Raw genomic sequence first — 14646 nt, 5'->3', positions numbered from 1 at the left:
AATAAGCTGATAACATCACTGTTTTCTCCAGTACGGCTGTACAGCCAAATCTAATTTTGTCGCAATATTACCCTGTTTGACACTGTGAAGCTGCTTTGACACAATCGTGATTGTAAAAGCGCTATATAAATAAAGTTGATTGATTTATTAAAAAAACAGTCAGCAAAAAAAAAAAAAAAAAAAAAAAATTTTTATATATATAATATATATATATATATATATATATATATATATATATATATATATATATATATATATATATATATTATTAATATTATTTTTATTTATTTTTCTATCCACATTCCTCAGCAAAAATAAATTGACACTTGTACTTTAAAACTTTATATATATATATATATATATATATATATATATATATATATATATATATATATATATATATATATATATATATATATATATACTTTTTATATTCATTCATTAAAAGGTCTCTGGAGATACTGAGTTGGCCACAAACAGAGACCACAAACTCTCATAAAAATTCAAGAGTCAAACTGGCCAACTAAAGGAAACACTGATTTCCATATAATGGTGACCAAACATTTTCAATAAAACATCAAGATCTAAACTTCATTTAATAATCAATAAGAGCTTCTAAAGATATCTTTCAGGGTTGGAACCAAACTCTGCAGGACAGCGACTCTCTAGGACCGAACTGATAAATACAGTGGTATAATTGAGGACCAATTGTGTACCTTTAAACATTTAAACAGTTATACATTTTGTTCCCCAAGGAACAAAATTGTACCTCCACTGTAACTTTTTTTCTGAGAGTGTGCGTCCGAAATCGAAAACGTTTCTACTATTTAATACACAAAAAACTGTACGTCAACAGAGTAATATGTCTGAATTTATAGTATTGAAAAACAGTATGCAAAAAGTACCTGGATGATGGATAACTAACAGCACTGATAATTCTGGATCGAGAGAGGTTTGTAATCATGCTTTGCTTACTAGGCTCAAGTGGAAAGACAACTGGAACTATTCCTTACCATTCTACGAACTGTTTGGCCCGACGGTGGAAAAGCGGCTAATATTATCTGACATTATCTCAAGATGAATTAGTCATTGACACAGTTTAACTCTGAGTTCTTGTCATATTGTATTACTATTTTCTAAACTATAGCAAATAAAATGTGGTAATGTGAGAAAATATTGAAGGTGTCTGAAAATGTTGGGGTTTGACTGTACATATCAACTTACTCCACTCTCAGTGAAGGATTACAAGACTGCAGTAGACTGTATATTGGGTTAGGTGTTAGGGTTCGGGTCCGGGTAAGTAGAATAAGTTGACAGGAACATCAATATAAATTGTTACCTTTTTTGTAATTTAGGTAGGGCAATTACGCACAAGATGTCAGTGCGTTTGCATAAACAGCCCACCCACATGATCTTCTGATTGGCTGTGATTTGTGAATGATTTTGTCTGTGGACAGATAAAGCAAATTCACTACAATCCTATCACATTGCACTGGTTAGGACACAGTGTAAGTCTTCCTCTAGAACTACGGGTGACAAGGCATATGTGAAATCTGCCTTGTGTTAAGCCACCAAAATGAATATAATAGGAGCAAAATCATGTTGTCTGTGCATTTTCGTGACAGCTGCCATTTTGCTGAAAGATGGAGACTGACTCATCTCGTCTATGATGTTGGGAGTGACAAATGACCTGCTCTGTCTGTCACTAATGTGCAAGAAAAATAATATTTTGATAAGGACAAAAATATTGCACTGTATGAATAAAAAAAATAAAAATAATACACAGTACAGATGCTGGCTGGTAAGAAATATTAATGGCTGTTTTTCTCAATTCACTTGAAAAAAAGTACATTTTGAACCTGGGCCATTATGTAATCAGGATACAAAAACATGACTACATTCTGTTTTGAACTTTGAGAAACTGAACTGCAAACCTGTAAAACAGGATGCAGAACTGAGGGAAAAGGGAATTAAAATAAAATGTCCATAAATAGATGGTAGCATATGCGTCAACAGATTCAATTTATCTGAAGATGCACAGGCATAGCTTGGGTGTGCAATGTGACACAATGCCTTGTTCCCCGCAGGGAACTGAGTTACATGCATAACCTAAAATGTTTACTTTTATGTGGAACTCGACACTGTGTCATGACGTTGATGCTATGGGAATTTTAATTCCAACATCGCCATTCGAGATGTGCCTGAAGCCGAAAACTTTATTCGGAAAGGCACAGATAATGATTTGAAAATGAATAACGAATTCTAATAAATAATAGAAAAAAAATACTGAGCAGACTCATTTACTCATGTTTGCTGGATAGGTAACAGGTTAGCCAGCATAGCACAATTAAATAAATAAACTCTTAAATCACTAAACATCGAGTGTGTAAAAGGAACAAGAGTAATGAAAAGCACGATTGCAAATCTAATAACCACGTTGCTGTCTCTGTGTGAAGGAGTTATTTCGAGCTTCAAGAATGGCAGCAGTGGGACCCAAGTCACGGGGTTCAAGTCCTCGGCATTCATCCCCCAAGAAATGGATCAAGCGGTATCGGAGCTTGCGAACTGTGATTCTCTCGCAATGCTGCAAGTCAGCCCTCTCGAGAACTAAACTAGCATGCTCCTCTCCCATTCACATAACACACAATGGGTGCAAGTCTTCTGCCATAATATAGCTGGAGCATGGCGTCACACACTTTTTATATCTCAACCTTGACACTGTTTTAAATTTTTTATAAAATTCTTCAATATTGCAACAAAATTTTACAGTTTTTGTTTTACATTCATTCTGGAGAAAACGGTGATGTTATCAGCTTATTTGAATTTATCATATAGCGACAATGTTGGCAGATCAGTATCTTCCTAGAGAGAGTTAGTTGACATGTAGTTGCCAAGTTAGCAGAATGTCTAAAGTGAATATCGAATTAAAGGGTTTGTTTACCCAAAAAGAAAACTAGACCATCATTTACTCAGCCTCAATCATCCATGTCACCAAAGAGCGCTGGGTTGAATCTTTTCTAATCTTAAACAGAGAAATTGTTCGTATATTCATTTACTTTCACCATTTCTCCCCAAAATGATGATTGTGTTGGTAAGTACATTGTGTATCCTGAAATTCTTTTTACAATACCGGCAAAGATTGTTTACACTCATCTTCTTGTTCTACTTCTTCCAGCGTGCGTGCATTTGAGTTCTGTTGACAACTATACGCAGTGTTGGGCAGTAGCGAGCTACAAGTAGCGACACTACTAGCTTAACTACATTTTTCAGTAGCGTGTCAGTAGCTCAGTTGCTTTTAAAACAGTGTAGCTTTTTCAGAACCTAACTACATTATACAGCAACTAGTGGAGTAGCGCGAACAAAAGCTACATTCCGTTTTTGGGTTCTGAATCTGACGGCCAACGAGAACGAGCCTGTAAGGAGCGAAGCTGAGTGTTGTGACGGACGCTCAGCTCAATAATCCGCTCTATGCAGACTCGCTTCGCTCCTGAACGAGCTGCTCAGCGGTAAAACAACATTGTAAATAAACCAAAACTCTGCAGGCTACTTGCTTACAGACATGAGGTATATCATGTGTAGGCTATAGAAAGCTTGAAATGTATACATTTAAACGAAACCATTCGAAATGAAAATAAATATGCAAGCAAAGCGCCTGCACCGTTCACGCGAGCAGCTCATGATATTCACAGCGGTTCTGTTCATAATGCTGCACTCCATCACTGCATGTGCTGTGAGTTTAACCTGCATTTTAGACTAATCCTTAGGGTGACCACCCGTCCTGCTTTGCGTGTACCGTAGGCTACAGCATTTTCACCCCATGTCCCGCATGTTGCATATTGATAAAATGTCCCATATTTCCATCAGTCTGTTAGTTTTTAATTATCATATAAATAAAAAAATCTGTTAAGAAAACTACTGGATCATTCGGTAAATTAGTTATATTGTTAATATATAAAATAAATGAATATATAAAACTGTCAATTAAAACTAATTTCATGTTGATTTATATTTTATTTGTTCATTATTTATTTTGTTGGGTTTTAGTTGGGCTTGGTCAGAACTCTTTCAAAAATAGTTTATCTACATGATGCCTGCTGCCTTTGGGCTCAGTGAAGTTGAATTTAAATTACATGAAAAATAAAGACATGTTATGTTACATTGTGATGTAATGGTGTTTTCTGGGACTAAAGAACAAAATATTTTTTATCAGCTGAAAGGCAGAATACAAATGTTTTTATTAACTTAGACATTATCTAACAGTTTCAGGTTATGTTTTAGTGTTGGTAAAATTTCTCACAGTTTTTGCCTTTGAAATGACTGGGGAAAAAAGTGTCCCAATCAACCTGAATTCAAACTATACTCTTTGAAATCAATTACATTGCATTATATTGCTTGAAACCCCAAATAGTATAACATTATTCATTATTATTCAAAGTTATTTGTCATTGTAAAAAAAATAAACAAATAAAAAAATTGTTTCAATGTAGCTAGCTACTTTTTGATCGTAACTTGTAGTGTAGCTAACTACTTTTTCAAAATTGTAGCTTGAATGTAACTTAAATGCAAAGTGCATTTTCTTTCCGGGTTCGGTTGAAACGCCCCATAATCAGAGCCCAATGGAGCAGTATCAGACTCATATTCTGACTAGAATCTGAGTATGACAACATCAGGCAGACTAAAATCTGCGTATGACAACATCAGGCTAGCACTTTTATGTACTTCAAAACACCAATCAGCCATTCATTACCATTATAAAGCTTGGAAGAGCCAGGGCATTTTTTTTTATTACACTGATAAAATTTGGCTGAAAAAAAAACAAAAGTAATATACACGTAGGATGGCTTAAATCAGGTGCGTAATCATGGGATCATTTTCATTTTTAAAGTGACCTATCCCTTTAACATTGTTTTGTTTTTCATAGAACAGACATTTATGGTAAAACTCAATCTTGTTGATATACATTTTCTTTAGTTTTTCTCTCTTTTTCTCTCTTTATTTGCATATATGTGACCCGTCACGGAAACCAGGGACACAAGTCTGCAGCTCTACTTTCGAGCAAAATGAGAAAGGAACTTTTTTTTTCTTTGCAAAATATGTGATTTTCCCTTTTTTAGAGAATCTGTTAGTTGAAATCACGAAGAAGCCTCTCCGTGTTTGAGATACCAGTATTGGTATATTTAAAAGCATACATTTTTAGGTTGAAATCCCCTTGTTTTGTCTGTGTGTATTTCCATACTGGCTTTTGTTATGCCCCGCCCTCCAAGGGACCCATGGCTAATTATTTATGCAGCGCTCTGGCCGGCTCTAGAGACTATCTGAGCGACGATGAAAGCGGCATAATAAGACTAATAAACATCCCTAATCTTCAACTGAGCGAAGATGAAGAAGAGGAAGAATGTATCGGGCTGGTGTTAGACGAGTTGGACCATAAGATATCAGAGGATATAGCGATAGTAACATTTGACGGGGATAAAGACCATGGCTATAGTGTAGGGGTAGGGCACATGTCATCAAGTTTTGACACAAATCGATCAGAGGTTTGAATCCGCCTTTTGCCACACTCTCTCTACTCCCTTTTTCCATCACATATCAGATCGGAAAGACATTTATTTTTAATAGGAATTGAGAAAATATTAGAAAAGTGGAAATAAAGGATCTCACATGGGTTTAACAATAAGTGTATTTCTGTTAGAGTGTGGCAAAAGGCAGATTCGAACCTCTGCTTGATTTGCGTCAGAATTTGATGACATGGGCCTTACCCCTAAACTATAGCCACAGTTACAGATTTTACCCATTTCTCTGTCTTTAGCCCCGTCAAACAGACACACAGCACATCCACAAATTAGACCCCGGCAAACAGAAAGTGTGCCCGAACTACTTATTTCAAATACTTATAGTAAATAATTACTATAATGGGCTTTTAGATGGTAATGCTAGCATCTGCTATCCTTTATTATTATGCGGTCCGATTTTTCCTGTTGCGTCTGACGTTACTAGTCACAGCTTTACAGGGGGAGCTTTACAGGGGGTATGGCTTATCTAAAAGAGATGTAAATTAGCCCTATTGTCACTCCCAGCAGGTGAGGAAGGTTGAGAACGGCACAATCTTTAAAGGCCATTTTCTCTCATTTAAACTTTTTTAAATGCCTACATTTAAATGGCTACAACTTCTCCAAATACTATCAGATTTCCATGTGTTACACATCGTTGGAAAGCTTGGAGAATTTCAGAATCACACTTTCTGTGAATAACTCAAAATCCCCCAGAACCGACTTGTGTCACTACTTTACCGTGATTGGTCACATATGGCCTAGAGTTAATTGAGAAGTAATCAGATTGCATTACTTTTATAATTTAATATTTGTATTTGGTTACCATAAAGCAAGTAATTAGTAATTTAGTCATACGTTTCTAAAATAACCCTTCCATCTCTTGCTGTGTTATACACACACCAGCCACTTTAATAAGTGCATCTGCTCAGGTACATCTTAGATACATCTATTAATGCAAATATCTAATCATCCAATCACATTGCTGCAGCTCATTGCATTTAGTGTCAAAACGATCTGCTGAAGCATCAGAATAGGGATGAAAGGTAATCTAAGTGACTTTGAATGTGTCACGGTTGTTGGTGCCAGACGGGCTGGTCTGAGTATTTCAGAAACTGCTGATCTACTGGGATTTTCTCACACAGCCATCTCTAGGGTTTACAGAGAATTGTCTGAAAAAAAGAGAAAATATCCTGTGAGCAGCAGTTCTGTGGGAGAAAATGTCTTGTTGAAGCTAGAGGAGAATGGCCAGACTGGTTCAAGCTGAAATAAAGTATCAACGGTTTAGGCTGGTGGTGATGTAATGGTGGGATATTTTCTTGGAACATTTTGGGTTCTTTAGTAACAATTATGCCTCATTTACATGCCACAGCAGACCTGAGTATTGTTGCTGACCATGTCCATCTCACGATTACAGTTTACCCATCTTCTGATGGCTACTTTCAACAGGATAACATGCCATGTCACAAAGCTCAAATAATCTCAAACTGGTTTCTTGAACATGACATGTAATTCACTGTACTCAAATGGCCTACACAGTCATCAGATCTCAATCCAATAGAGCACCTTTGGAATGTGGTGGAAAGATTATCTGCGGTCATGTCAATATGGAACAAAATATCTAAAGACTGTTTCCAGCACCTTGATGAATCTATGGCAGTTCTGAAGGGAAAATGGGGTGCAACCCTTTATCAGCAAGGTGTACCTTATAAAGTGTCTGGTTGAGTGTTTATAACCTTACACGACGCTAGAAGTGAACACTCCATACAAATGTCAGTGGAGTTAAATTAGGTTATGTAGCATGGGTGTAACATAGTAACATAGCTATTACACTGCCTTCTACATTTTACTGTGAGCATCCTATAATTAACATGCAGGGTTGGATTTGTTTTTAGCTCCAGAACATTTCGAACATTCTATATGTGGCTAAGCAGCATACAACACCCATAAATGTGCTTTATTTACAGTTTCCCAAACCATTCCTTCTGTTCTCAAAACAAAGACAAATTTCTCAAAATGTTGAACAAAAAAGAAAATGCCCTTAGTTCACAGGTTTAACCATGTTTTCATTCATAGAACACACACACATAATACAATTACACATGTATCCATGAGTAAACATTAAAGGGTTACTTCAGTGATTTAGCATTAGGCTTTGTTTCAGTAGGAATCCAGTGTATAATGGAATGTTTCTATATAATACTTGCACTATTTTTAGTTGACCATATGCAATAAAAGATGCTGCTTGTTTGTGATCTATATTTAATATCACTCTTTTCTTCCTCATTTTTCCAACATGCTTTCTTTGAAATGTAGAGTAAACAGTCAGTTATACCATAGACGCTCAGTTTTAACATTCTATAAAATGTCTTTGATTTCAACACAATGCTTAAAACCCGTCAAAATGAGCATTACCATTCCCCTCCAAATCCCCATAAAGCACAAACCTCTGCATATTTATAAATCTATGCATTTGTGGGTCATATGGAGGATGTTTTGCATACATACTGTAGCTGTACTAAAGCTGACTAAGGCCCATTAATTCGGGATACCTTTTTAGACACGACAGGGCATGATATGATAATTAAACATTAACAACAGCCCTGACTCATGAATAATTTAAAGCCAGCAAAGGTCCATCTTAAGACATTATAAAGAGTGGACGTATCAATACTGCAAACAACCAAGCTGTAGTTCACCTTATTTAAATTCTTCAAAGCAGTGCAGGTTTGAGAGACCCTCTTGGGGAAAAAAAGCTCCTGACCTGTGGCCTCACTGCTTATTCCTCGATTCCACCTGTGCCAGAGGCTCTTGAAAGAGAAAACCGTTTGTCATCTTTCATTATTGAAAGTTTGATTGAGTGGAGCTCCAGAGCATACTCTCTGCCTTGCCGGAGCAGCTCTGGTTTAATGCATTGCAGACTGAGGAAGGAGATGTGGTTATGTTTTTAATCTCATGCCTTTGTTTGTCCAAAAGAGGATGACATGTGAGACAACAGTTTGTATATGTTTAATCTTTTGTGTAAAAATTTGATATTTATCCATCACTGCTACCGCAAACTCAATTTATATTAGGTGGTTTAAATTACTATGTACTTACATTTTAATTAATCATTTAATCATCACATATTATACACATACATTGTACTTGCATTAAAAAATACATGCAATTACATATTTAAATAATTTCTGTAGTTACATTTATAATGACACTGTTGACACTTTCCTTACAACTAACCCTGCCCTTAAACTACCCACACCACCACACCTGTCCCTAACTTTACCCTTAAAGTACCTATACCACCACACCTGACCCTAACTTTACCCTTAAACTTACCCATACACCACACCTGTCCCTAACTTTACCCTTAAACTACCCATACCACCACACCTGTCCCTAACTTTACCCTTAAACTTACCCATACCACCACACCTGACCCTAACGTTACCCTTAAACTTACCCACACCACCACACCTGTCCCTAACTTTACCCTTAAACTGACCCACACCACCACACCTGACCCTAACTTAACCCTTAAACTGACCCATACCACCACACCTGTCCCTAACTTTACCCTTAAAGTACCCATACCACCACACCTGTCCCTAATGTTACCCTTAAACTGACCCACACCACCACACCTGTCCCTAACTTTACCCTTAAACTTACCCACACCACCACACCTGACCCTAATGTTACCCTTAAACTGACCCACACCACCACACCTGTCCCTAACTTTACCCTTAAACTTACCCACACCACCACACCTGTCCCTAACTTTACCTTTAAACTTACCCATACCACCACACCTGTCCCTAACTTTACCCTTAAACTGACCCATACCACCAAACCTGTCCCTAACTTTAACCTTAAACTGACCCATACCACCAAACCTGTCCCTAACTTGACCCTTAACTTTACCTGTATCCCACCTCAATATCAGCAAAAGTGTTTTGTAATACAATATGAACATAATAAGTACATTGTACTTATTTTTTTTATTTAAGTACATAGTAATTAAGGCCACCTAATATATATAGGGACCACTACCGCTTTTGGCAATTGCATCACGTTTTGCAGTGTGCACTGTAAGTAATGCATTTTTAAGACTGTTTGTTGAGGTGACAATACTCAAAACTTCTAAACCTGCCTCAGTTTGTTCCATTGTGTTCCATCTAGCTGAAAAGTTCAGAGAAAACGTCTACACTGGACGTGAGCAGCAGAATATGATCAAACAGAACAAATTAAAATCTTCATTGGCTGCGGCATGGTGGAAGAGTAGGCGACAGTTTTACGTGTGCTTGTGCTACACATCCAACCATGCTTTGATGTGTATAGCATAGACAACCTCAAGCTGGTGAAGCAATGGTCACATCAGTGTAGACACACCATTCTAAAACACTAGGCAGCAATCATTAAATAATAAAAACATATATAAAATAATACATAAAATTAAAAGAAATGTGCATATATTTATGCACATACTATATTACTATATTACATACTATTTTTAGTGTTGAAACTATTTTACAGCTGTGGCTGCAGCTCATAATTCACTGTAGTTAAAACTTGTCGTTAGTGAATTACAAGTTACTAAGAAGAAGCTTTATAGCTAAAAGCACAATATAGTATGTTTTCCTATTAAGCTGTCAGATTTCAAATAACAATGTATATGTAAGGGGGGTAAATATTCTGACTTATTTACACTGTTAAAGAGTTGGACTGAAAAAAAGGAGTTGGATGTATGACTGTGCCAAATGTGTGTGCCAAATACACTCTCCACTTCACTATTCGTAAAGTTTTTGTTGTTGTTGCTGTTGTTGTTGTTTTTTGAGTATGGCCCTGTATGGTGTTATAAAGGCAATTGTTTGTATAGGCACTTCTCTCAGATGTGCGTGTGTGCACATCAACCAGAGCGAGAGGAGGAGCACGTTCATCATGAGCTTAAGTTCAAGTTACGAAAGCCGCCGGCAGCGCTGTCATTTAGTCTTTAGACCATGAAATCAATAATGTCACTAAAGATGTTGTGTTTGGTTGTGAGGGGAAAATAACCTTGTTCAGCTTCCCAAATATCCCACGTTAAGGAAACAGTGGATACAGTTCTGCAAGTGTGTTTGTTTGTTCCCGGTCATAAGTCGAAATCACAGGCGGTGAGTCAAATTGCATCAAATGTCTGTTTTGTTGGTATTCGCTGTTGTTGTTTCATGTAAATGTATTAGGCATGTGCCGATATCAATTTTTCATGTTGCGATTAATTGATGAAGTTTTATCACGATATACGATATTATCACGATATTGAAATAAGTTGCAAAAAAAAGTGTTGCCATAGCATAACAGCTTTAAGAACTATTTTTGTAAGAACAAAAATAACTGAATGTTTAAATACAATAATGCACCAAAAATATATACAGCTCTGGGGAAAAAATTAAGAGACGCCTCATTGAGAAATCAATGTTATGTGGTCTCTTGATATTTTTCAGAGCTGTAAAAGTACAATTTTCAAACAGATTAAAGTGCAAAAGAATTAGGCTAGAAAGAACAACAGGTAGGCTTACAAATTACAATAAGGTCTCATTATTTAATGCATTAACTAAGATTGAGCTATAGCTACATTTGGTACAGAAAGTATAATGTTTTTGGTAATGTTAGTTAAGAAATACTGATCATTGTTAGTTTTATCTTAGGTCCATTAAAAGTTATTTTGATTTTGATTTTAATGTTATTTAAAAGTAACTAAGAAATTAACATAGAATGATTAATTCTTTATAAGTATTTTTCATTGTCAGTTTGGTAATAATGAATTAACATGTTAACTAATGAAGTCGTATGTCTCAGTTTTACTGAACAATAACAAATAATCAGAACAGTTCTAATTATTAGGGTTGTAGTCCAGATTAAAACATAAAAATGTTTAAATTTGAAAATAAATAGCCTATTAAGTCTTTAAGTATTAAGTATTTGGTGCTGTGATGAACAACATTGAGATTACAAAAACGAATGGCTGTTTTAAAAACTACACACGTTTTTTGTTTGTTTGCTGGTTTCCGGGGTAACCGGCTGCATTCTGCAGTTCATCAGCGCCCTCTGCTGTCACTGAGCGGCACTTCAGCAGCGCGTCTCCTTCACCGGTTCAGTCGTGCAAACGCACGTTGGGCTTGTTTACATCTGAGCGCGTGTCCCTTTGACGCAGAATACAGCGGTGTTGAGCATTTATACGGTTGATGGGCAAAGTATTCTTGAGTGCATTATAAAAAAATTATAAATTGTTAATAAATTATTATTTACGATATTTTAAAGTGCCCACGATAACAATATCGTGCGTATTCATTATCGTGATAAATCGCATTATCGAAAATCGGCACATGTCTAAAATGTATTATAAAAATCTTACATTAATGGCAACATTTTCTTAATTAGCCATCTGTGTGTGACTTCATTAACATCATTCCATTAACATATTTTTTGATGAACTAACATGGTTCGACGGAGTTGCACCCATGTTATGGTTTCAAGAAACAGTTGTGACGAATTTGTTATAGCTTATGCAGTTTTATGTTTTCTGAGAGTAAACAACCACCATACTTTGCCCAAAAGGAGTATCAATTGCAAAATTTTAAGTGGTACTGTAACTCAAAAAGGCAAAGTTTCTTCATGTGATCACACTTTCCACCCAATATCATTAGCACCTTGCATGGCCTGTCAGTGCTGTGAACCATTAACAGATATATTTCACACACCCTGAATAGAAGCTTTCTCATAGCTAACCTTGCTTCCTAACTGTGATAGCAAGTGTGACATGAAGTTTGATCTATAATTAAAATTATACTAAGAACTTTGATACTGATCGCAACAATAAATTCAAGAATGATGTTGCACAAAATGGCTGCAAATTTCAGGCTAAATTACTGTGAATAAGCTTTAAGAATTATTGAGCTTGGACTGAGTGAATGAAACCTATTCATTACTTTCAGTCGATTACAATCATTTTAAAGTGTGTGTGAACTGAGAAATGTGACTTTACTTCAGTACTGTGACATGTAATTGTCAAGAATTAAATGTTTACCACAACACTAGTAATGTGTGCTAAGGGTAATTTCTGACATTATACAGCACAGCAAACATATGTAGCAGGTACAGTGACTTTTACCTCAGTCCATAAAGAACAGTGCCATCTGGGTGGAGCCGAATCATTCGGTTCTTCACCGTCACACCGTGCAGGAAAGACTTCTTGTCATTCAGGAAGTATGTATCTGGGAGCCATAACTGATCAGCCACACGGTTGTCCAAAGTGAGATTTAAAGCCATCTCAGCGTAGGCCAACCGTTTGTCCCTCCAGCTCTGTTGGAAATACATGGTGATGGTGTAATCCTGCAAAGAGCACAGACAAAGAGTTTGAGATTGTGAATTAAGGGGTTAGTATATCATCATCATCATCATCATCATCATCATCATCATCATCATCATCATCATTATTATTAGTCTTTTTTTCTCAAAGAAAATGTTCTTTAAATGTTTTCAACATTTCATCGTGTTATTGATTTTAGTCTAATTTACTAGTTTTTATGTCACTTTAGTAAATGTAGCACTTTACCCATGATAATGTGAATGTAACGGCATTGTAATTCAATCAATATATTTTACAAGATAACTGAGTATTATGTTTCAAATTAATATTAGGATAATAAATAAGAAATCTTAAGTCTTAATATTGTTTTCTCTTTTTTGACAGCATTGTAATAATATGTAGGATGGCGAACAAAATTTATATTGAATGAGATGGTAATGCAAAGATTATAAGATGTGTTAAGATGTGTACCAACACTGATATTAATTAAGCAGCAAAAATATGGTGATTTGATGAGATTAGGTCCATTTTAGCAGTGACTTTTGGATGTAGGGTAAATACGACTGGCTAAGGAGGACACTCTTAAGATCCACTGATATGACTCATCGCTGCTTCAATGCTAACTGAAAACGGGACTGGCATCTCTAATGATACAGCATTCTGCACAGAAACTACTCCACTGTAATAAGCCTACATTTAATTGTGCTAGATGATTTAAGGAAATGGTCAGCAAAGATGTAAAGTGTTTGATTTCCTATTCATCCACATGGCAAAGCCTTCTTTCTATGATGAGACTGTTTGACATCATGACATACAGCAATATGTAATAATGTATATAACAAGAGAATAATGTAGTGTTTATTGTTAATTCATTATCTATCTTATAAAAGCATGCTGAACAGATGTAGGGCCTACGTCTTATGTCATTAATGTACCAGGAGTCAATTAAATAAATATTAATTTAGTTGGAATGGGCTTTGGCACACATACTTACACACACACAGACACAAACACACAGACACACACACACACACACACACACACACACACACACACACACACACACACACACACACACACACACACACACACACACACACACACACACACGTGTGTGTGTGTGTTTGTGTGTGTGTGTGCCAAAGTCCTTTTCAAATAAATAATGCTGCAAGGCACTTTCCATAAATATGATACAAATTAGTTTTCCATTACATTTGAAAGCAAAAGGACCCATTATTATCTGATTTAAAATGAGTATATAATGGAAGTGTGTATGCTTTATAAAACGATCACACCCAGGACATATTTAAGACCATTTCTGAAGTAAAGAGGGAATACAATTAATTGATAACATTTTTAAATACATTTTTACAAAATACTTATTTTGATGTGTTGACATAGTAAAATGCACAAGTAAAATGTCTTTTGAAATGAACGTTTGACGCTGCGTCTTGGTATTGTCGCTATGAGGAACGCTATCAGCGTGACTGGTATTGGTGCGTTTGACTCTTGTGGGAGCTTGATGCACTCCGTATTTTGCATTTGTGGTAAGACGCCCTGTTCTTGTTTGATTTTCTACTGTGGAGTACAAATCTAGCACTTTCACTGTAACACGGTCAGCTCTTGAGAGAGTTGGAGGTACTAATAGCAGTGCATTTGCCATAAGAACCTCTGCTATTGCTTCTTTCTCTTTGGAAATATAAGAATCTAGCATTCGATCTGAATGCATTCATTGTAATGTTTTAGCTGTGA

At 36.1% G+C, this 14646-nt stretch overlaps 1 protein-coding gene across 2 annotated transcripts in view; it reads right to left on the bottom strand.

The window, feature by feature from the left end:
- The window catches only part of gabrb4 (gamma-aminobutyric acid type A receptor subunit beta4), a 119001-nt gene that overhangs the window by 33340 nt on the left and 71015 nt on the right, over window positions 1–14646 (bottom strand). For both annotated transcript variants that reach the window (XM_067422782.1, XM_067422781.1), the window contains exon 4: window positions 12697–12917. In XM_067422782.1, coding sequence (XP_067278883.1) covers window positions 12697–12917 — 221 coding nt within the window. The remainder of the gene's footprint in view (window positions 1–12696; window positions 12918–14646) is intronic.

This window comes from Pseudorasbora parva, chromosome 18 (genome assembly GCF_024679245.1).
Source record: "Pseudorasbora parva isolate DD20220531a chromosome 18, ASM2467924v1, whole genome shotgun sequence".
Lineage (NCBI taxonomy): Eukaryota > Metazoa > Chordata > Actinopteri > Cypriniformes > Gobionidae > Pseudorasbora > Pseudorasbora parva.
Note: the sequence above shows the minus strand (reverse complement) of the source record. Positions and strands in the feature narration are given on the sequence as shown.